Source organism: Chelmon rostratus, chromosome 5 (assembly GCF_017976325.1).
Source record: "Chelmon rostratus isolate fCheRos1 chromosome 5, fCheRos1.pri, whole genome shotgun sequence".
Taxonomy (NCBI): Eukaryota; Metazoa; Chordata; class Actinopteri; order Chaetodontiformes; family Chaetodontidae; genus Chelmon; species Chelmon rostratus.
The window spans coordinates 24,427,743-24,450,597 of NC_055662.1; the positions used below are offsets into that span (position 1 = coordinate 24,427,743).

Here is a 22,855-nt window from a genome sequence, read left to right on the forward strand (position 1 = left end):
TATAGCACTTTCCTGAATGCATGAAAACATTGATAGAAACTACATCAATGCAATTCTAACCTTTACCGCCTGCTAATTCCCCTGCAGTTGACCTCTTACCTGTCTGAGCAGAGCTTGCGGGCCTTCTGCAGCTGTATGTTTGTCCACTTGGGTCTTTTTTCCTCCATAGCCTGCAGCACTTTGTGCATTGTGGGTTTGGGAACACCCTGTCAGACAAACAGGAGACCATTAAGATTATGTGCAAAAGTCAGATGGTTGATGGTTGATTTGATGGCACACATTAAATCAAAAATAAATATAATGAAATGATGGCATCAGGGTTTTTGAACATGTAAATAGATAAATAAATAAATAATTACAACATAACAACTGACACCACAACAGCCCAATTTAATGCTCTGCCCTTCCTCACATGGTAAATAACCCCCTAATTACTATCATTGATATTACTGTTACATTAACATTAGCCCTTACCTTCTGTTGAATGCCCATGGCAGCCTGTAGGCACTCAGCCAGCAGGGACAGGGGCTCTTTTGCTCCGCTGTCCAGGGCCAGACCACTGATCTGTTCTAATGTGCGTGGGTCCTCCAGGCCCTGGATCAGACAGCCTAGCAGGGCCCAGAGTAACAGGCCCACTAAGCGCAGCTGCCGGGAATGCTGGGAGAGTTGCTTCTCTGCCACTTGGAAGAGGTAGCGGATCGGAAGAGGCACGGATGCTACGGCGAGGGGCAGGTTGGTTAAAATGAAGGAGAAGGTCTGGATAGTTAAGGATATGACAGCTACATAGAAAGAAAGAGAGAAAGAAAGAAAGAATAAATCTTAATTAGGGGAAAACAACCCTAAAATTTCTTTTTGCTCACATGACTTGAAAATATGACACCCAGTCTGTGCATACTCTTAGTGGCAGTCTCCTTTCTCCTTGCTTCAGGTGGTGTGTAGTTCCACTCCTTTGGGATTTTTGCCAAGACACTCTCAGGTGCATTCTGCTTGAACAGGGCTCCACTGCGCACCTCTGTGGCCTGCCAACCCATCACCATGGAGACCAGGTGTACCAAGAGGGTGTTGGTAGACTTGGTGACGATCGCCCGGACACAGCTGATCACTACAGGAACTGTCCTCGTTGTGTCTGACAAAAATGTCAAATGAATGCAACAGGTAAAGAAGGCTGAAAGAACATCAAATTGAAGACTAAAGACCTTACAAATTCATACAAAAGTATCACTGGTCTTTAAGACTTAGTTTTGAAAAAATAAAAGCCTAAAGCTGAGCTGTACATGAAGCTTTGTGTTGCTGTAACAACGACAGAACCAGCGAAGAAGAAGGAACCCAGATAACGGCCTACAATGTGACTGTACTTAATTGACTCAATTAGAGTTACAACTTTTTTTCTCCCAATTGAACTAACTATTTTATTAGTTGTGGTACATGTGTCTTCACATTTTTTGAAAGTTTTGAGAACACCAACTCACAGAGTGACTAGTAACTACAGAGAAGGACGAGAAGTCAACTGGTAAAGGAAATGAAGTCCAGCTGAGTTTAATGAGCAAACATGCTGCCGGCTGTACCAAAATTCCCTGTTTTTACTTACTTGAAAAGCACAAACAGAGCGCATAATTCTCTAAATGCACAACAGAAAATGAATGCCCCTAGCTGTATGTAGGAGCATTTGATACTACTCTAATGAAATACTGTTCAATGACTATACTGGGTCTTAAATCATAAATGTTTTGGACTTGTCAAAGACCTGCAGCCATGCCATACAATCAACATAAAAATGAAGAGTAGATGAAATGTTCTGATTTGGTTATGTTTCATATTATGGATATTGTGCTTCCAGGCTTTTCAAACAAGCAATAACCCCTCAGTCATTAAAGCACACTCAGTCTGTGTCAGAAGTGACTCCACTTTTTAAACAATGGGAAAACACAGAGACAAAAACAGCTTGCTCATCCACAGAGCGCTATGGTATTCTGTCAAAATATCTACACTAAAAGCGAGTAATGTCAAGTTAAATTCAGATGTTCTCGATCAAACCCAGGTGGCCCGACAGTAGAAACAGTACTACCTTTTCCAGGTGCACTATGTCTTTCGTTGCTCTGCCCTTTCATATCCCGCTAATATTGATAGCAGAGAAGCGACAGCATGAAGTTGTATGGCACCCATAAACTTCCTACAGCGTCGGCTGTAAAACCAAAGGCTACGACAGAGAGATATAGTACTGCGACGGCAGTGGAAGTGCACTGAAATCTCCCGGGACGCCTAACAAATGTGTGACCTCAGACCCATAGAAATGGAGGAGAGCGGAACTGAAAATGATATAGCTTTTCCAAGGAGAAGTGCTCGGTGGCAGGTGAGACCTAGACCTATTTTTCAAAGTCACTTGGTTCTCAGATTTTATACCGCCCACTACCGTATTGACTGGTGTATTGATTCAATACAACCTGCTACTGTGTGATGAAACATCAGTGTAAGTGCAGAAATAGTCAAAGTCTCAATGTAATCTATGAAAGTTAACTCAGTGAGCAGTTTAAATAGAAACGGGGGCACTGGGGGTATCCTGTAACCAAAATTATAATACAAAGATTTGGCACAGTCCAATAATTAAACTAATTACCCTGTGAGGATAAATGAGGATTGGATGACATTGAGAATTTCTCTCTGGCTCACTCTCTTTTGCGTTCTTTCCCTCTGTCGACCCCTCCCTTGCTCTGTCTCCATCCAAATACTCTTCTCCAATCACCCTAATTTATGCTACAATAATTACCACTCACCCAGGATATAAAAATCACCACCAAAAAGAGCTCCATACTCCACAGGAGTTCTGATTAAGCTCTGTATCAAAGCTTGTACAAGAGAGAGGCGGAAAGGAAGACAGGGTTGGGGAGTACAGTCTCTGTAACGGCATATTAAAGTCATGCTTCACCTCACGTGCATGCAGTGTCAACACCAGCCCACAGGAAAAAAAATGAAGATATTCTTTGCGGGCTTCTATTTAGAAACACATCAAACACATTCTGAGAGAATTTGGTCAACTCTCAGTCACTTCCATTCATTTCCTGTTATTCAAGCATGAAAACAGTTGTGTCTCAATATCTTGGGAGGTGATGGATTTAACAATCAGTTTTCCAATTTAACATGAAATGGGAACGGCAATGACTTGGTATTTTATAATCACTTCATTGCAGTAGATAAATAGTACAGTATCCTGCATTAGAAACCAAACAGCACTGAGCTAATGAGTGATGAAAATCTGAAAAAATGACATTAAAGTTGCTCTGCTCTAAAGCAAAAATGTGTTTCTGTCCCAACAAACAAATATATTATTAACAATATTTAAATGTGTCATTTCTATTAAAATGAACAACTGTATTTTAAAACACACAATATAGGGTACAGCAGTACAATTGTATACAATAGTATTTTAGCTTCTAGTAATGCACTGCATACCAGTGTAATGCTAGTCTATAGCAATGACTCCTGAAGTACAAATGTATAGCAGCTGGTTCCTACTTCACCTGCAAGTGTGTAGAGATGGTCCCATATTTGTGCCCTTTCCAGGTATGGTTGAAGGACCTGAGTCAAGGCCTTCGGAACATTGTTCAGGCAACTGAAAAGGTTGAACAATGCGACTATGAAGTCATCTCCTGCCTTAGAGCCCTCTGTAGACATTTCTAAGCAGCTCTCCATGCAAAAATCTGACAAAAAAAAAAAAGTCTGAGTCAGTGGGACACTTCTGCACACAACACAAGTAAATGTGTGGGTATTCAAAATGTCAATGAACTTATGAAATCTTGATATTCAGGAGCACTTGACACACGCACACAAACAACTGGATGCACAAAGGGATGAAAAGGCTTACTCATATATTCAGTTAGGAGTGTGTAGGTGAGTGTAAAATCTGGCTGTTTTTTGAATTTCTGATTCAGAAAATATCAACCTTATGGAGGTAGGTAGTGAAAGATATAAAGCCCTATCCCATGAAACGGCATCTTGATTTCTTAGCACAAAAACACATTGGAAAATGTCAAGGCTGCCCAACCTGACACATGTTAACAGAAAGGGTGAACAAAAGGCATTGTGGAATAGAAGGGGAAGAAAAACCCACATCTGTGTTAGATGGAGGAAAAAAAAAAACAGACCAGAAAAAAAAACAGAAAAAGAAACAGATTTCAAAGCCCCCACAGCACATGGAGACAGGAAGTGAAAAGGAAGAGGTTTTGACAGGGTGTCCTTGTGGGGGTTGCTGTCTGAGCACAGGGCTGAGGATGGAGGTGTGTGCGTGTGTAACCCATATGGATGTCTATATATGTGTTTTTCGTGCTTACAAGTGTGTGTGTGTGTGTGTTAAGCTGACAGGGGTTGCTGAGGAAAGGCCCATTGCTCCAGAGGTGGCAGACATCCAGCGGTCTGTCAGTCTGCTGTGTGGGAGATGACAGCTATTTGAATGGGAAAATGTATGCAACACAGCAGTCAATGAGGGGGCGCTGTGATGGAGGGCAGCACGGCTTCCTTCTGACTAATGCTGACGATTTTAAAATGACAGGGCTGAATTAGCTGCTGTGTTACAGGGCCAATAATATCAGCCGCCTTAATAACAGGCAGGTAGGAAGCACCGCCACCACTCAAGGTCCATTTGAGAACTGATTTCCTGTCTCTGAGTTTCTCTCGACTTCTCTCACTCTTGCCTCTTCTCTCACAATAACACATCTAGCACATACACTCAAAAGTGGTCAACCAACCTGAACTACAATCAGTTTATTAGGCGGCATTATGTGGGTTATGCCGGCATCTTGTTCTCTGCCAGTCTGGTAATTGGTCCTAAAGGAGAGAGTGTTCTGGATATCACCGCTATGGCTGCAATGATCCAAGGGAACAGGGGTGACTAACATTAATTTCCACTTGGGGTGCTGGAGAGCATGGCAGGTTAACTAGGAGCCTTTTAATAATGATCCCATTATGGAGGAGCGGATGACTTCAGAAAAACAGATGACAGTGCGCTGGCACATCTCTGTGGAGTTTCCACCACTGCTGCATCACACAGTAATTCCAATGTGTTGGTGTTTCTATGTCGATTTCTCGGTTGCTTTTTCCATTTTTCCTTGCTCTCTTTCACTCCCTCTTTGGCTCTAAGCTTATCCAACCTTGATACATAGCCAATAAATACACCTGTTTATCTTCCGGACAACCAGTCAACCAGTCACAAGGGCCCTCTCTGCAAACTCTCTGTAATTGGAAGCAGACACGCTGATGATAATAAAAAGGCTGTGTGCGTGTGTGTGTGTGTGTGTGTGTGTGTGTGCACGTGTGTGTGTGTGCATCAGAAGTAGTGTATCTAGAGTGAGCTGTTTAAAAGCGAAAACTGTTATTGTAAATGTGGAGGTGTTATCTCCCTGCAAATAAATATATTTTTGAAATCGTCAGATGAAGGTTATTGCATTTAGTTTGCTAGACAGCTCTCTAGCAAGTCAATGTGCTTTGATAAGGTTTGACAGTGTACGGTAAATGTGTCACTAAGCAACAACTTAGTGAAAAGTGCTGTTGATTAAACACAGCTTGTCAATAACATCTGACTTTAACAATTACTGGAACACACTAAATTGAATGAAATAGTTTGTGACACATTGTATTACTATCTGTAAGTAAGTTGCACATGGATTTTTCCCCAGTATGCACATGTATAAGGAAATGCAGTAGCTTATGGAATTCAGGCGTTCAGTCAAGCTGTTCCTTCTGTCTGTCTGCTTCCTGGTTAATTAGCCCGTCACCGTGATAACACGCGAGCGTCAGCGCTTCCAGCGTTGATTTACGGCAGCTTGGAGGGAGAAGCATTGCAGAGTCTCTGAGCCAGACTCAGACCAAGCGAGAGAACGAGACAGTGAGAGTTGTTATTAATGAGGTCGCTATAATGTGAATTAATGTGCCAGTGCACAACAGTCTTTAAAGGTTAGACTGTTGCCGGTGCGGAGGGGAGAAGAAAGAAGGGAAAATCTTTAAAGGTCAGCATGTGTGCTCCGCCTGGGCCTGTTGAGTGTTTATTACTGCTCTCTATTGATTTAGTGATGATGGTGACCAAGGTGAAAATGATGATGAAGGCAAAGATGCTGATGATAACTACATAAAATGGATAGAGCTCATCTAAGGTCGGTATAACTCGCTTAGGATCTTTGAGCACCATAATTAAGACACTAGTAAACACCTTCCCACACACGGCCTCCGTGGGATCGACCCTGTGGTTCCAGTTATAAAAAAAGAAAATGTTGAAGAATTAATGAAAGTAGCTTCAATTTTCTCCGAAAAGACTGACAGCTAGGCCAGCACAGCATATTCACACACCCTTTATCCATTAACACATCCATGCACATTGAAAACAGACTTACGAGAGTTTTCCAGGAGCATTCTGGGCAGGTGACAGTCTCTGTAAAGCAGCGTTCGCAGCAGCAACCTGGGATTGCATCCCGGGTCAGAGGTCAGCAGCCTCAGCTGACACGCGGAGGCCGCCTGGCCCACAAGGCCGTCTCTGAGAGCGGAAAGAAGGAAAACAAAGTTGACAGTTCTGCAGTGTCAGGTGAGTGTACACATAGCAATCCATTTAGCAAGAGACAACAAAGGAGGGAAAAGCTTCACAAGTGAAAGACAAAGACTGAAATCACAGTCGTCTTGGGTGACAATCTGGGAGGAAATAGTGTTTATGCTACAGTGGTAAGTTCCTTCAGTGTCACTCACTCCTGATACGAGCTTAGTCTGCAAATGCCTTCACTCTCGCTTACTTATAGTGTGCACCGGGAAGGAATTAGCTCTAATCTTGGCCAGCTAAAACCAAATTAACATTTGGGAGACAGCCAAATACATGAATATACAGCAGTACCCCCCTCCTACATCTTTTGTATAACCAAGAGGCTGCAGCCAGCTGTGGGTAATGAGCCGTATCCTTGGTGTGTGTGCGTATAAGTGTGTGTGTGGGTGTGCACCCTTCAGAGCCTATGCTTGTGGTTATGTATGTGTGCAAGTGTGAGAGCATGCTGACATGTGTGTGCCTGCATGTTACTTTATACATCTCAATAAAATCTAATGGAAGGAATGGACAGTCTGTCTGAAGGGTGAGAAGGCAGGAGGGAGTACAGGGGGTGTCTGCCCAGAAATTAACCATTCTATTTGAGCCAGAAGGCTAGAGCAGGGTGCACCCTGCTGCTTGACGGAGGAAAACTATGCCTCAATCTGACAGTGCAATTTATGATGTCACTAGGACCACAAATCCAGAAGAAATCCTCTTTTAACTGCTCTGATAAATCTACCCGGCTACAGCCCAGGGTCAGCTTACAGAAACAAGACACACAGATGCACAGACACGCACGTGCAAAGGCAAGACGGAAAACGCAGAGCACGAATGTGTGCAAGTACAGGAACTCACATCAGGCCAGAAAACAAAACTTCAGATGCTTTCTTTATAGCCTGTAATGCTGCATGATTTATTTATGTGCTTTGTGATTTTATTATTGTTTTATTTAATAACCATAACAATGGGTTTTATTTTAATGGGCTGGGGAGAGATCTGTCCACAGAGGCCGGGTCCTGGATGAGGACCTGTGGATCTGGCCCTGGGCCACTGGCAGCCCCCCTGGCGCCCTCGCATGCAGGCGGGAGGCGGGAGCAAAGAAATAAAGAGGTCATAAAAATAAACTAATTTCAGCTCTCCAATACTTAGGAGCAGGAAAGCGGGGGTTAGCTTGATTTGTGCTCCATCAGCACGCAATGACATCACCTCTGGCAATGAGAGAGATGAGAGGGGAGGAGGGTGGAGTTAACGGTGTGCGTGTGTACGTGGGGGTGTGGGGTGATTGACTGCACCGCGGAGGTCACATCAGAAACCGGGCACACATGTACACACACGTATGCATGCATGTACACATTTACGCATACACAAGCACATACACACCACAGTGTAGGCTGTTGACACCTCATGTGTAAAGCCCTCAGCAACCATCAACATAAACAAAATCAGTGTCAACGGCAACGGTAGTTTATTCTTTTTTTATTTTTCTTTCTCAGCTTGCATCTGTGTTATATTACCACAGCAGCTCAGGCTTGAAGCCCTGAGCAACGGGTAAGTCTGGCAATATATCCACACATACAGTACGCGGATATAACTCCGCACACACACACACACATATGGTTCTCTATACAGTGGGTGGAGGTGTGTGTGATGGCTTAGCATACCAGAGTGTGCGTGTATGTGAGTTTGTGTGTGAACATGCATATGTGTACCTACTGTATGACGGATGATGGATGGTATGATGGGTGTATTTTACATACCGCATGGCCTGCTCGGTGAAGAGGTCAGGGTTGATAGCATTTAGCCAGTGGACAGCAGGGCTGTCAGGCTGATGCGGCGTGGACTCCTTCGCAGGATCAATCATAAATATCCTGGAGAAAATTGAGATCACATGTGGCATTTTTGATTTGACTTTGATTAATACATCTTAAATGTGCAAAAATATACTGTTTGGCGGTCATAGTTCTTTGGGTAGCGCTATCATAAAAATACATCCTCCTGTGTTTTTTTTTACAGTTTGCAGCCCACTCATGTCCTCCTGGGCACAGGATTCCATAGTCAGGGGCTATAGCTATGTAACTATCTCTGTTTATGAGTTTCATATGAAAAGTAGAAAAAAAATTGGTGTGCCTAGGTCATATTTGACTCTGAATGACAAAAACATACTGCGCATACCAACCTATACAGCAAAGAAAGAGGTGCTGTGACAATGACGAGGACTGTCAGGAGCTGCTCACACAGGCTGTGGATTTGGTACGGCCAGTCTGATCTGCCCGCTATTATGGCAATTGCTGAATAAGGATTGGAGTGCACCAAGGCCTCGGGACTTTCACACACACTCCACATAAGCTGCTCCACATACAGCAACACTGCTGTGATGTCACACCTTAGACAAGGAGTAAGGGAAAAGAAAAGGCGAATGTATAGATGAAAACAGAAAAGGTGAGACGTGAGGGAATGTGTGAAATCACATAAAGAGAGAGAAAGAGAAAGGCACTATCATGTAAAGGAACCATTCCTGTCTTCAAAGGCTAACATCCACCATTACGTCATGACATAACAGCCTCATTGTGCAGCCTGTCAGACGACAGAACCTCCTGGTGATTTTACTGTTGGAAAGTTTAGTGTACTTCAGGCTTTGGATTTCACTATAAAAGTCATTGCTTTTACATTTAAACGCCCCTAAATCTATTTCCTCAATTGGTTGGGGAGAGCCGCTCATCATCTCTCATCTCCTCATCCTTGCTCTTCCCATGGCCTAAATTGTTATTAGACACACACAGGGGCGGACTGATACAGGAGAGGTGAGGTAGCATAAAAGTACCCATGTGAGTGCTACACGCATAGGAAACTTGGAGAAGCTTTGAAAAGCCATCTGTTTAGGCTAGCCTTACACTTTACAGCTGCCCGTCCAGAAACACAAGTGTCTCCAAGCAACATAAACCAGGCTTAGTGTTGACATCCTGCGGTGCTACACATGCAAAATGCACTCTGTCTCTGTCACTCTTTCATCATCTAAGTGTGTGTCACGGTTTAACCTGTTCATTGTCGTCATTCAGCTGCTAAGAGGAGAAAGACAAAAAAGAGGATGGAAGAGAGGACCCCTGAGCCTGTACAGAGAGCGTGGCGATGACGTGCCAGCCGTACGTTCAGACCTCCACCATCAGACCCAAAGGAGCCGAGCGAAACTAGGCCAACAGTGAGAGAGCTGAAATGATCTAGGGCGTTGTCTAGGAGTTCTGATGTAATTTAGGATCGCATTATGTATAGCCTAGTCTATATTCATTGTACAGTATGTACCAAAGTCACTCATGTAGGCCATACAAGGTGCGAGCAAGGTAATGAAAAGATTAGCCGTTAAACATAAAAGCTTATTCGCTGACAGGTACACAAATGAGATGTAAAGTCACTGATAATCTACCAATAAGTAATTTTGCATTTTGATTAAAAAGAAACATTATTCTGGGGTTCAGAACAGCTCTTTCATGTTGGCTTAACAGCTAATGTTCAAGTTTATTCTTGACCTTGGAAACAGCAGAAAACATCAGTTTTTCATCAAATCAGTTTTTAAGCCAATATGGACAAGCGATGCTTCAAGTGCTTAAAAACTAGAAATTGGTAGTCAAACCCAAACTTTTGTTAAAGATAATGTGATATGATGAAAAGCTCTATCACAGTTACTAAATGTACCTTGTAGTGGTACTGAATTAACTGACACTTGTGCATACATTTCCCTTAAAGAGAAAGTAGCCAGACTGAAATTCCTATTTTGGCCTACCTGTGAATTTGATACCTAGAAAGCAATGAACATCACTACATTAATGCAGAAATTTTGCAAATGTAGTTGTTGCCATTAAGCAGCAACTTATTTGCAACACTGCTCACAACAGCAAAATACAACCAGAGATGTCAAAGAAATACTTTCCTAAGTAGAAATAGCACAGAAAAATATGATGGCTAAAAACTTTGTATCATCTCCTGATATACTGTACACCGTCACATCAAGACTTACAGTGTTTAAACAGCGGGTAAGAACACACATCGCAGTGTGGGACTCCATTTGGGATGTTGTTATTTTAGAAGCCTAATTTATATTACAGAGTGTGACAAGATTTCTCAAGTGAATGTAATTGAGGCCAGTATGGAACATGATAGAGTACCTGACTTGCAGGTGTCTCTTGTATGAAGGACGGGCCCTGGCATATCTCTGCACCAGCAGTTGTAAAGTCTCTGACAGCACCTGGCCAAGCACCTCCTTGGCCAAGTCTGCCGGAAGGATCGCCCACAGGTCGCTACGGAGCCCACACAGGAAGTAGAACCACATCTGCACCGAGAAGGAGCAGCGCTCACCCTGTGCAAGGTGGGAGGGAGGGGGGTGCAGATGAAGATGTATTGTGATATGGATATTGACAGCGAAGCAAAAACAGAGAAAACCAAACGGAGAAGGAGATAAAAATAGAGGGGGAGAAAGAGAGAGTGAGGGAGAAAACATGAAGGAGAAGAAAGAGAGAGACAGAGACAGAGGAAGGTCTGTCAACACCAGGATGTCTCAGCGGTCACGCCACCTGCACTCTGCACCTGGGTTTCTTCCCCCACTGGGATTTTAGACTGTTTTAAAGTCCTGAACTGGAGAACACATCACAACAGGCACACACTTGCACACACATACAGAGAGAGAGAGAGACGAGGAGAAATCGAGACCTTCTCTGAATAAGGCGAGCAAAGACGAGCGAGAGTGAGAAGAAAGACAGACGAGAGGAGGACTGATGGAGGAAAAGAGACTATTATCCTGGCATCCTGCAGCTTTGTTGGAAAGGACATAGAAGAATTCATTAACTAAACCTCCCTCTTCTACTTCTACTCACCCGAACTACTCAAGTTTAACCTCCAACAATAAACTGCTCCAGTGGATGGTTTGTATTTGCCTGTGTGGGCGTGTGTGTCTGTGTGTGTGTGTGTGGCGGAAATACTGACACATCCAAAACTCCCCATCTTCCTCCTGTCTTCAACTCATCATGCCCCTCAGTCTCGTCTCATTTTCTTCCCACTTCACCTCATCTATCTTGTATTTTACTTCTCTCCTTCCTCCCCTCCCCGGAGCCAGTCATTTAGGGATAGGCGGTTGATGGGAGCGTGACCGAGCTCTATGTCCGGGATTAGGCCGCCATCCTTCGCCGGTGGACTCAGCAGAGCAAACGCAGACACACGGTTGGATCCGAACCAAGAGCAGCCACAGCTACATGTGTGGTTGGACTGTTTTATCTGTTCATTCAAGTCAAACTTTATTTAACCAGCCAGCTCAGCTATGAAAAAAAATTCCCATTTGGGATGACAGCCTGTCAACAGTGAGGACTGAATCTGGGATGAGGAACTGAGGATGGAATAAACTTGGAAAGTCATAATGGCTTTTTTTTTCTCAAATGAATTTGGCTCTGAAGGCTAAATCCTGACATTAAAGGTAGCCATGGTCGTGCTCTAAACTTCCTTTAAGCGCCTTAAACTGACCTCATGTGCTGTTTTTGCAGCATATTAAATATTTCTCTGCCAGCAACTATTCATGTGTCAATATCAATGTAAGATAACAAAGAGAAAGAAAAAACCCAAGCTGGAGAAGGGTCTCTTTGGAGCTGCACTGAGCTGAGAAGGAGCCAAGACACAAGGCTGGGTATCCAGGAGATGGAAACCTAATGCATACAACTACACATATGCAACTGACATGAAAATATAGACACACACACACACACACACACACCAAATGAAACGCACATCCGGAGATGCTGCTGCACACCCACACGTGCATTCATCTGTACAGATGCACACAGGCATGCTTGAACAAAAGCACACACCTGCGCACAGCAGGTCTGTCTGACACCAGTGACCCAGGGAAGGAGGGAGGAACAAAGAGAAAAAAAGGCAAAAGCAGAGTAAAGTAAGAAAGAGAGGGGAGGTTTAGATTGGTTTAAGGGCATAAAGGTAGGGGAGTTTCAGGGGCCCTATGCTGTTTCCAGACAGTCCCAGTGTAGACTGCAGACTTCAGACAGCTGAATCCCTGGAGCCCCCGGGGCAGCATGGAAGCCACAGATGTTCTCAGGGAGCTCAGAGTAGAAGGCTCGGTTAGAAGAGGGAGAGTGGGAGGTAAAGGTGTATTGTGGGAATGAAAAGAAGAAGCGAGAAAGCTCCAGAGTATAATTCCTAGAGTTCCTCAAAAATCTACAGAAAAAGCCTGCGAAGACACGTGGCATTAGAATTTCCACTTTTCATAGGGAATGAAATCAACACCAGACAATACTGGAGATGTTTTATGTATCATTGTCTTTTTTGATTTGTGGGTAAATAAATAAATACACACAATCATACTCAAATAGGCTCCGCTGATACATCTTAACAGAAACTTGAACTCAGAGATGTTTATGAGCACATTTTAATATATTTAGTCATGTAAGAGTCATCGTTTTTTCAAAGGGTTTTGTGGGGGAGTACAAAAATTCAACCAGCTAGATTTCAGGGAATTGTGCAGACACTTTACCTCGTAAAAGGGCTTGGGGTCAGCCCAGTGGTGACTCTCTGCGTCTTGCAGAATGCAGGTGAAGCAAACCTGGATGCAGTAGCTGGTCAGCTGGTCTCTTAAGGCCTCCACTATTTCTTGGTACTTCTGGATAGGCAGCAGGGTCAGGGGTCTAGGCATGGAGGAAAACAAACCTTTAAGGTAATGACAGAAAATACATAATCTATAATACATATGGTATGAAAAAAAGGGGACTGCTGGGATGAAGAGTCCAAGAGGGCACAATCCTGTAATCCAGATGCATAATTGACCACTGTATATTCAGGGAGCTATCAAACAAACATGAGGTGAAATGATTAGATGAAAGAACTGATGATTTATTCTAAAGGTTCACTGTGACATTTCATATCCTTTAAATCTGCCTGCCTTGATACTTTCCAGAGAGAGGCAAGAGTTTAACAGGGGTGCAGGAGGCTTAAAACCAGGGGGACTGGATGGTGTAGAGAGAGGAAAGTGCTTTATGACCGGAGGGGGCACAGTGCAAGTGCAGGTGGAGGGGTGCACAGGGCCAGAGGTGGGACAACAGGAGCACTGAGGGCACCAGCGATGCCTTTAGAGGGGAGCTGTGGAGAGCAGAGGTTAAGGGGGTATTATGGGGCATAAAAACTCACCAGATGTAGACACAATATGGGTGTCATTACCTGCTGTCAATCATTTCAACTCTTTTTTTTTCTTTTTTTTTAACTCTCTGGTCTACTCCTCTCAAACCTCAAATGTTCAATTTCCTTGACATTTTAAAATCATTTTAAAATAGTTATCTATGTTACGAGGCTCACACCTTTTTTGAGGCAGGAATCTCTTTTCCATCTCCATTCCATCTTAACTTAATGAACATTTACATTTTGATTTGGACAGGAATCAAAAATCATATGACAATAAATACCAGGGTAGCTGGAATGAGCTGTGATCCACTGATTCAGTCTGCGGTACAGTTATTTGCAATACAGTCCAGTTTATGGGTTGTTGTTGATAAATTAAGACCAGTTTTGAAATGACTGAGAGATGTTAAAGATGAGCAGCCACAGGTAATGTTCGATAGTTTGATGGTTTTACAATCTAAGATATAGTAAAAAACACACATACACGTTACATACAAATGCACAGCTGTTATAAACAAGCAATAAACGTTTTCCACTCCCACACAATGATATCAGCCAACGCATACACACATGCATGCACCCTTTCCTTACACTTTAGCTGCAGCGGTATTTGAATCTTTCAGCCTGGCATGGTAGTGCTCCAGTCGTTGGTGCACATAAATGCAAGTGGACAGCAGAGCAGGCAGGTTCTTCATGGGTGCAGAGGACGGTACCTCCAGGGCCCTCTCCTGCAAACGGCCCAGCATGGCGAACGCTGCCCTGCCACACGTCTCCACAAAGCTTGATCGCACCTCCAGGAGAGAGCTGTCCCTGCAGGCTTCTGCCAAGGGTAGTAAAGCATCCAGCTCAGTCATGATTGCTCCACAGAACTGAGGGGAGAGAGAAGGCAAAGACAGGCAAGATGATCTCAGTAGCAGAGGGAAAATCTGTCAGTGAGAGGGAAAACATCAGAAAGAGACCTCATTAGATATAAATAATGGAACATTTTGCGAGGAGTCATCAGAATGACAAGGATTCAAGACTGAGCATGTGAGGATTACACATGCATTTTTTTCTAACATTGTGCAAGCTGAAAAGCAAACATCAGTGCAAATGTAGAATACAGATATCTAAAGACATGCCCTCCACATAAACTATGCTGCTGAACATGCATAATTGGTATCAGGTCAAATAAAGCCTTTACTTCTGAGGATACATCAGCACTTGTCTAATCTTATAACAGCATGCATCATGTTAACCACATTCAAACAGAAATGTTACAGTACATACAGTAAGAAGAGGTGGGGGAGTCAGACGTGCTGAGAGGAAAGAAAAAGAAAAGGTCAGGCAAAGGTGAGAGCGAGAGAGAGGGAGGGAGAGAGCGCTGTTTCAGCAATGTAAAAGACCTACAGCTTATTCTATAAACCGCCAGAGCAACAAGCAAGACTTATCTCATTTATCCACATTTGTCCTGGAGAAAGGCCTATAGGGACAGGGCTGCCTACACCTTTCCCTCTCCAGGGGCTGGAAGACCGACTGATCAAGGGGCTTTAAAAGAGTTGAGTGTGTGTGCTTGCTGTGACACAGATAAGCAGTCCGGGCATCTGCTGATATTTACTTTAAGTGGAAATCTTTTTAATGAATATAATGATTGCGTTGTGGCAATCAACACTGACACAGACTGAGACACGTGCACTCAGTGTGCACGCATGCATGCACGCCACAGCCTCAACTACCTCATGTGCTTCCTATTGGCATCACATTGAGAACAGTGAAAGACGATCAGGCAGGTGCCAAGGAGTCACATATGTGTATGAGTTCACCTCCAGATTTATACACCTATAGATGTGAGTTATGAGTCAGGCAGATTCTTAAAAAGCCTTGAAACAAAGCATATTTCCTGGAGCTACCAAGGCATGGGGAGGGAAATTGCCATAACTGAGAACACTCCATGCCAGTTTAATCAATCAATCATAGCATGTATTACTTGCTTATAGAGTCACACACTCTATTACTTGACTTACTGTAGGGGCTGCTGGGGAAGTTCGACATTCTGTCAGATCAGGGTTCCAGCGAGTGTACACAATTGACAATCTCACAATCTCTTTACACAATTTTCTCCTTAAAAGCTTCCAGTGGGGTTAAAAGGCCTGGGAACAATGGCCGTCTGGACAATTAAGTCAATATCTGATTGCATGTAGTCATTAGAAGCTTAGCTTTGAGAGAGAGAGAAAGCAGAGGCAGACGAAACACTCAGCATTACCAGGGTGATGGAAAGGCCCTGGAGAGGCATCTCACACACATACAGTATTGTCAGGAACGCGCACACACACACATGCAGACAGTCATCCTGACATGCAAACTCGCGTAAAAAAAAAAACAAAAAAAAAAAACCACGCATACGTCCACACAGAAGTCAGTCTGAAACCTTAACTAGCAAAGATCAAAGCCTGGAACCCCACCAGGACTGTTGCAGCAAGGTGAAAGAGATTGTAAAAAGTTTTTAAGTGCAAGCGAGGCCTGTTTGTGTGTGCAGAATTTGGAGTAGACAGAAATGCGGCAGGCTGAACATGCAGGTGAGGGCTTCAGTAAAGGCTGAATACAGAAAAGACCCTTCTGTTGCTATAATAGAGAGTTAGCATCTAGGTTAGAAGGGCCCACCCAAACAAGGAAAGCTCAATCCCGGCTTCTGACAGGAGGGCGAGTTCCAGCTGTTGAATGGAGGGTATTTGGCATTCAGCACACAACTGACTGCCAATAAAAAAAAGTACACTATCTAAAGTACTCTGATGGATGAACAGTATCATCGCAGCCTGGATATGTATGGTAATACAGACAGTGAAGTGGGTTCAAATGAAAAAAAAAGTGAGGATTGAGGTATGAACATATGAATATAAATGTGTGAAATATTGATCCATCATAATGCCTTTGAACCGGCCATATTTCATGCTTACGTCTTGTATAGTAATTTGCTCTCTGCTCAAACATTCAGGCATGTGTCAAAAAAAGCCTGGCGTGTGTGTGTGTGCGTGTGTGTATATATATAATACCTAACGGTCTCGTCTTGGATGTCTGTCTGGCTCGGTGTTTTTGAATGCAAATGCATGCATGTATAACCTTTGGGTTGAAAGGCTCTCATCTTTGAAGCGTTGACCTACGCATAAATATGTTGTACAGGTCCTGAGCACAGACAAATTCTGACTCTCGTTAGCAATGAGAGCCACAAATACTGTCAGTGTAAAAGGGCTAGAGGAGGAGGGGGAGAGAGGAGAGGTGAGGCGGTAATGATAAGAGTCTGTACAGTGTGCAGTGTAGAGGAGAATAGTTGGTAGCAGCAGAGTTAGAGGAAGATGGAGGAATGTGAGCAGGAGAAAGTTTCAGGAGGAAAAGTTGTGGTAAAATGGGTAAGAAAACGAAGAGTAGGGACAGAAAAAAATCGCATCGTGAGATTTAAATGGAGTAAGTATATGGCAGTCCAGTCTCCAACACTGGGGAACCTTTGTAGAGTTTGACACTAAGCCTGGTCTCACATCAGACACTGGTCTTCCTCCTGAGAAAAGCCAATCTCTGGTGCCTACTTCACCTCTCCCTGCCATTTCCCAGGCCCTCTCTTCTCATCCCTTCTCTCACACTATCCCCTCTTATCCTGCTCTCTACCCTAGCCTCTTTGCCTTTGTGATACATCCCTCTATCATCGGTAGACCCTATACGTCCCTCCTATTCAACAAACTATCTAACCCTCATAATATCACCCATACTGGTTCCTGGTTTGCCCCTGCCTCTCTTTTGTCCTTAGAGCCCTCCGCCTCAGGTAATACTGATGACTCTTCCCAAGGCCCTTTCTGATCCACGGTGTCAACTGTGTCAGGCCCAAAGCATTTGGGCTCTCTATTATAGAAGATGCTTTCCGCTCGGGCTACAAAAACCATTAATCTCTCTGGGTCTGGGTGATGTGTGTAGACCTGCATTGTTCAGCCAGGTAGTAATAAAGGAGGGTGAAAAGGACACGCTGAGGTGTGTACAGCAAAACATGCTCCTGCACAGGGTGAGGACTGGCAGGCTGGAGTCTTACATGTAGGTTAGCTGTACACACGATTAATGTATTAGACCTGTGTGTGTGTGTGTGTGTGTGTGTGTGTGCGCGTGTGTGTGTGTTTCAGTTTTCTTGTACATAAGGGAGCAAGAGATGTTAGGAGTCAAACAGCTGAGTTTTACAGATGAAGTATAATGTGACAAATTGTGTTTAGGAGAAAAACAGCGGCTGATAGAACCAACAAATCCTGAATGAAAACTGATCAAAAGGGGATTTCTAAAATTGATGGAATATTCAAATTTTTAATTTGTTTCTGTTTATGAAATTTCTCAAAAAGAGACTGAAAAATAAAGACAACAGGTTTAAACAATAGAAGACATTTTGACTTGACTTTGAGTCCTTGAGTATTAGCAGGGAGTCTTTCAGGGATAAAACCTTTTTCATTAAATATTCTTAAAATGTCTGTGCCACAAATAAGACTTAATTGTATGCACTATCAAAATAAACAATTTTCTCCTAAACATAACACATTTTTCTGAATATGCGGGGCTAAACGACCAATGAAACACTCCAATTTTAGTTGAAAACCTTTCGCATCGCTATTTTTCACAGGACTTTGTGACATATAATGCGTCTAACAACACAGATGACACACATCTGATGATACACATGTGATGATCTCACAGCTCTAGTAAGACTCTTCACTGTCACTTTTATGTTTCATCATCTATAAATGTGGCTCTCGAGGCTACAGACCTCGCGTGCTTCCAGCTGTGCTAGTGGCCATTTACAGAGTGGTGTGTCTGTCTTTAGTAAAGCATCTTTGGGCATTCTCCACTATCTGTGGGCACCGTGAAAAGAACTGCTTAAAGCACAATTCTCTTTTAATAGCTGCAGACAGTCACCAGGTATTTCAGTGATATCAATGTGAGAGAAATATAGGGTCTAAGGCATGAAATTTAATATTGCAAAATAATGTAGAGGAGCGACTAAATTTAGTAGGCACTGCTCCATACCATGCAGAAAAGAATGATATTGTCCTCTAATTGCCCATTTAAACCGATTAATCTAAGTAACACCTTACTGTTATTACTGGTCTAAATCTGATTATTAATGTGCACGTGACAACAACTTGATGAAGTTGCAAAGCCTGAGCTTACTGTCAACTGACTGAAACTGCTCTGAAACTTCAGATCATTAAAATTTAACCCAGATTCCAAAAAAGTTGGGACGCTGTTTAAAATAAAAGCAGAATGCAATCCTTTGCAAACAAATGGTGTTTACCAACAACATGATACTTTCATGGGCAACCAATATTAACTAATCAATTGTCAGTACCTTGGCTATAAATTTGGGAGTCTCTCTCTCTGAGTAGGTGGAGCAGGAATCTTCTCTGAGATGTGTGTTGCTGGCGGCGGCGGCGGCGGCGGCGGCGGCAGCAGCGCTCCCAGTAGCGCAGGTCAGGGTGACGGAGGTGTGTCCTGAAGAATGTAAGGCCTCTTCCTGCTGCAGACTCTTGGCACAAGCATCATCCAGCACCACTTTAACACAGTGAGCCATGTGGGGGACCAACCCTCTAAACGCTGACCTCCAGTCAAACTCCAAAACCTGCGCCTGCAAAATAGGAGATGAGCCAACAGTCAATGAATGTCTGAAAGCTGAGGGGAATATTTCATCTGTTGTACTTCACTGCTGCAAAGGCAAAGCGCCTTGCCTCTTTGTAATCATAGAAGAAGAATGTAAGCCTGAATGACACTGAATAGGTGTAATAGAATAGAAACTTCCTCGCAAAGATAGATATGCAAGAGTCTCACCTCTGGTGTGTGACGAGCTTCTGCTGTGGGTTTCTTGCCATCTGTTGTCAGGTGTGAATCCTCTCTACTCTTTTTCAAGATACCTAAATGACCAATACATTTTTTTAATGCAAACATCATGTAATGCATCTTAAAAGACATGAATCAACAGGGACCAACAGTGAGGCAGAAATATCTCGGTTCAAGCTATGTGCTGGTAGTCTGTAGCTTCTTTCATGTCTATACATTATTTAGCATGACTATTTCCATATCGCTCATCATATACTGTACCGTATTATGTGTTAAAAGCCTGACTGAATGCCAAGTGCTGTAACTTGAAAGCATCTGTATATAACTCAGAGCCAGATATGGGTCACATTGCTCTCATCTTCCCCCCACTAACCAGAATGAGACACAGTGGCCAGAATATAACTGTACTTGCCTCAGAGGGAGCAGAAAAAGGCGGTAAATGCTAATGGCGATGGCTTTACGAGTCTAACTTTGGGGCTTAGATTTGATTTGAACCCAGATTTCAGCAACCATATACGGGATAATTCCATGAGGGAAAATTGTGTGAATGTGCGGGAAGACGGGGGACTGCAGGGGGGTGACGTGAAGGAAAGCACACAGGATGTTGGGTTGGGTTGCAATTAAAAAGCGTGAACATCAAGGCCACAGTTTCTTAATCAGAAGGCGAAGAGTGAGACCCCAGGCGAGGCAATTTAGCCGAACAAGACCACATGGAATGGAAGAAGGAGGAAGCAGCAAGCGCATCACTTTTTGACCTTTAAGCCCATCTGATGAATTTCTGGTAATTAAGCCGTTTGATTGCCTGGAATTAATGATTTGGATAACTGCCCTTTAAAGGCTGTTTACCTCTCTGTAAATTGAGCCTTTCTGCAAGTCTTGTTTTTGTAAATGTAACCTTTATGGAAATTACTCCATGCACCAAAAGCTTTCATTTAACATCTCTGCAGTGGCAGTTCAAAGGGGAGAGAGGAAAATGATACTAAAGGCTTATATAACACCCAAGATAATTCCCTACTAAAATAACATTTCTTCAGACACAACTCAGACTTCCTGCTAGAACATGTAACAATATGTGCATGTGTGTGTGTGTGTGTGTGTTTGTGGGGGTGTAACTGGGCTGTTTATGCCTGGGGGGCGGGGGGGCACACATGCAGGGCTGTAGCCAGAGTTTTAGAATTACTGAGGTCATAAGTAAAACCGTAACCCCACACAAAAAGTCAGTATTTTTCTAATTATTTTGATGATTCAGATTATCTGTTTGATCATTATTAGTTTATTCTGCCTATTTGATGATTGATCTACGTGTTGTTAGGCAAAAACTCTTGTAGGGAAACACTGAATATATTTTTAAAATTTCTGGCCTCAAAATGATAGATACTCGATCGAAAGAACATTGACTCAGTCTTGTGTGCTTTTTAAAATGGAAAAATTGTACCTCTGGTTACTAAGATTTCCTTAAGTCAAAGTCAAAGTAAAGAGAACATGAACTCAGTTATCTTAGAGGTAGCTACAGTCCTGATTACTTGTCTAATCTATATACATGTGTGTAATATCGTGGGATGGAGTCACACCTTTTACACATGGAGTCTCCCCTGTACAATCAATGAACGTCATATTCGTGATCAGCTCCTTCACAGTCCTCTCAAACCCGAGCAGGGTGCAGGCCAGCTGGGTTAACGCCCTCAGCTGGTGGGAGGTCAAACTGAAGCTCCTGTTTTTCATGGGAGGCTCCTTCGGTGCTGTGAAGAGGGGAAAGAAAAGAATGTAAAAGAGGAAAGAGAAAAAATAAACTGTGTGTATGCTTGTGAATGTATGACTGACAGATAGATGGAGGAGTGAGAGCTGCACTACAGTTTACAGTTCAGTAAAGAAATAAACAATTTCATGAAAACATGGTTTTCATCCGAACCTCCCCACCGACATGCACTCATCAGAAAACACCCCCCTCCTCAAGCCTTGCCTTGCACGGCACCTCTTATAAATATCGACCCATTCATGTTTTCCCAATACGCAGCATAAACAAAGAGACAGTGAAAAAATATGCAAAACTTTGCTCCCCGAGAAGTCACACATGCACATCCTTCTCTCTTGGCACAAAACTTTTCTCCCCCTAACCCGCCGATGACCCCCTCGGCAAATATGGATTTCCCATTTTGGAGGCTGCCAAAGCCATCACCCGGGGGATGTTCCGCATTAAGCTGGAGAATGGGCGGCTGGGAGATGCGTTGCCATACTCCCAGACACATGCACAAATACTTTTGTGTGTCCGCTTAAATGAGCTCCTCCACTGCAAAGGCATTTGGGAATGGATGAGTTCAGTATTAGCCTTGACTCTGAAAGCATGGAGATGATTGAGCACTGAGAAGGGGAGGAAGAAGCGCGGGGGCCCTTTTCCAATAATTGTAACATTATTGCCTCTGGATCCTAATGTAATTTTGCTATATTGTTAAACAAAATCTGACAATATGACAACACACTGTCCCCAAGGATGCCTGGTTTAATCATGCATGAGGTTTGACTGTCTCTGTGTGTAGGCATGTGTGTGTGTTTACGCGAGTGTTTGTGAGGGAGCTGCTGCGTGCTTGTGTCTGCCGGGTGTGCACACGTGTGTTTATGTGCATGTAATATGGGCCATTATGAATAACTTGATTTGTAGACGACACTTTCACACGCATTTGCACATGTCAGTCTTGCAGGATAATTGCCACGCTGCAACCACACTGTGGTCACCGCAGAATATATTCTGACCTCAGGTTTGTTTGTGTTTACAAGTCCAAGTGCATACATGTATTTATGTGCAAGCGTGTATGCATGCGCAATCACATGTGCATAGCTGTGTAATTATATGGTGTGTTTGACGCATGTGTGTATGCATTTATGTATATGTATATGTATGTGAATGTGTACATGTAATGTAATATGTAGTGTGTATGTGTAATTAAGCTGCGTGGGTCTGCAGCTCAGCAGCTCCTCTGTAATGGGGTCCAGTGGGAGTCTGTGCTAGAGAGACTACCTCGTACTGCATGTGTACATGCGTGACCTGGCTGACACCCACGTGCCAGCCTCCTTCTCCGGCTTGCACATTCACGCACGCACCAACAATCACGTCTATTTCTGAAGTCACCAGCAAATCAACAGAGCTTTCCGTGCTTCAACGCAGGGGCAAACTAAAACTGTCAACAACTCAAGAGTAAACAATCTAAACCGAATGAGACAGGGACACGTTAGAGAGAGAGAGTCGCTGGGTTCTCTAAAAACCTTTCACTGCAAAACACCACCCCCCACATCTCGCCCATTCATCTGTGA

The 22,855-nt window shown here is 43.4% G+C and overlaps 1 protein-coding gene across 2 annotated transcripts in view; it reads right to left on the reverse strand.

The window, feature by feature from the left end:
- The window catches only part of kiaa0825 (KIAA0825 ortholog), a 113,147-nt gene that overhangs the window by 69,502 nt on the left and 20,790 nt on the right, over positions 1-22,855 (reverse strand). For both annotated transcript variants that reach the window (XM_041937488.1, XM_041937489.1), the window contains exons 7-19: positions 21,121-21,288; positions 19,541-19,623; positions 19,065-19,340; positions 14,306-14,583; positions 13,077-13,227; positions 10,711-10,901; positions 8,730-8,936; positions 8,311-8,421; positions 6,378-6,517; positions 3,516-3,695; positions 896-1,126; positions 475-779; positions 100-206 (exon numbers count right to left, since the gene is read on the reverse strand). In XM_041937488.1, coding sequence (XP_041793422.1) covers positions 100-206; positions 475-779; positions 896-1,126; positions 3,516-3,695; positions 6,378-6,517; positions 8,311-8,421; positions 8,730-8,936; positions 10,711-10,901; positions 13,077-13,227; positions 14,306-14,583; positions 19,065-19,340; positions 19,541-19,623; positions 21,121-21,288 — 2,428 coding nt within the window. The remainder of the gene's footprint in view (positions 1-99; positions 207-474; positions 780-895; positions 1,127-3,515; positions 3,696-6,377; positions 6,518-8,310; positions 8,422-8,729; positions 8,937-10,710; positions 10,902-13,076; positions 13,228-14,305; positions 14,584-19,064; positions 19,341-19,540; positions 19,624-21,120; positions 21,289-22,855) is intronic.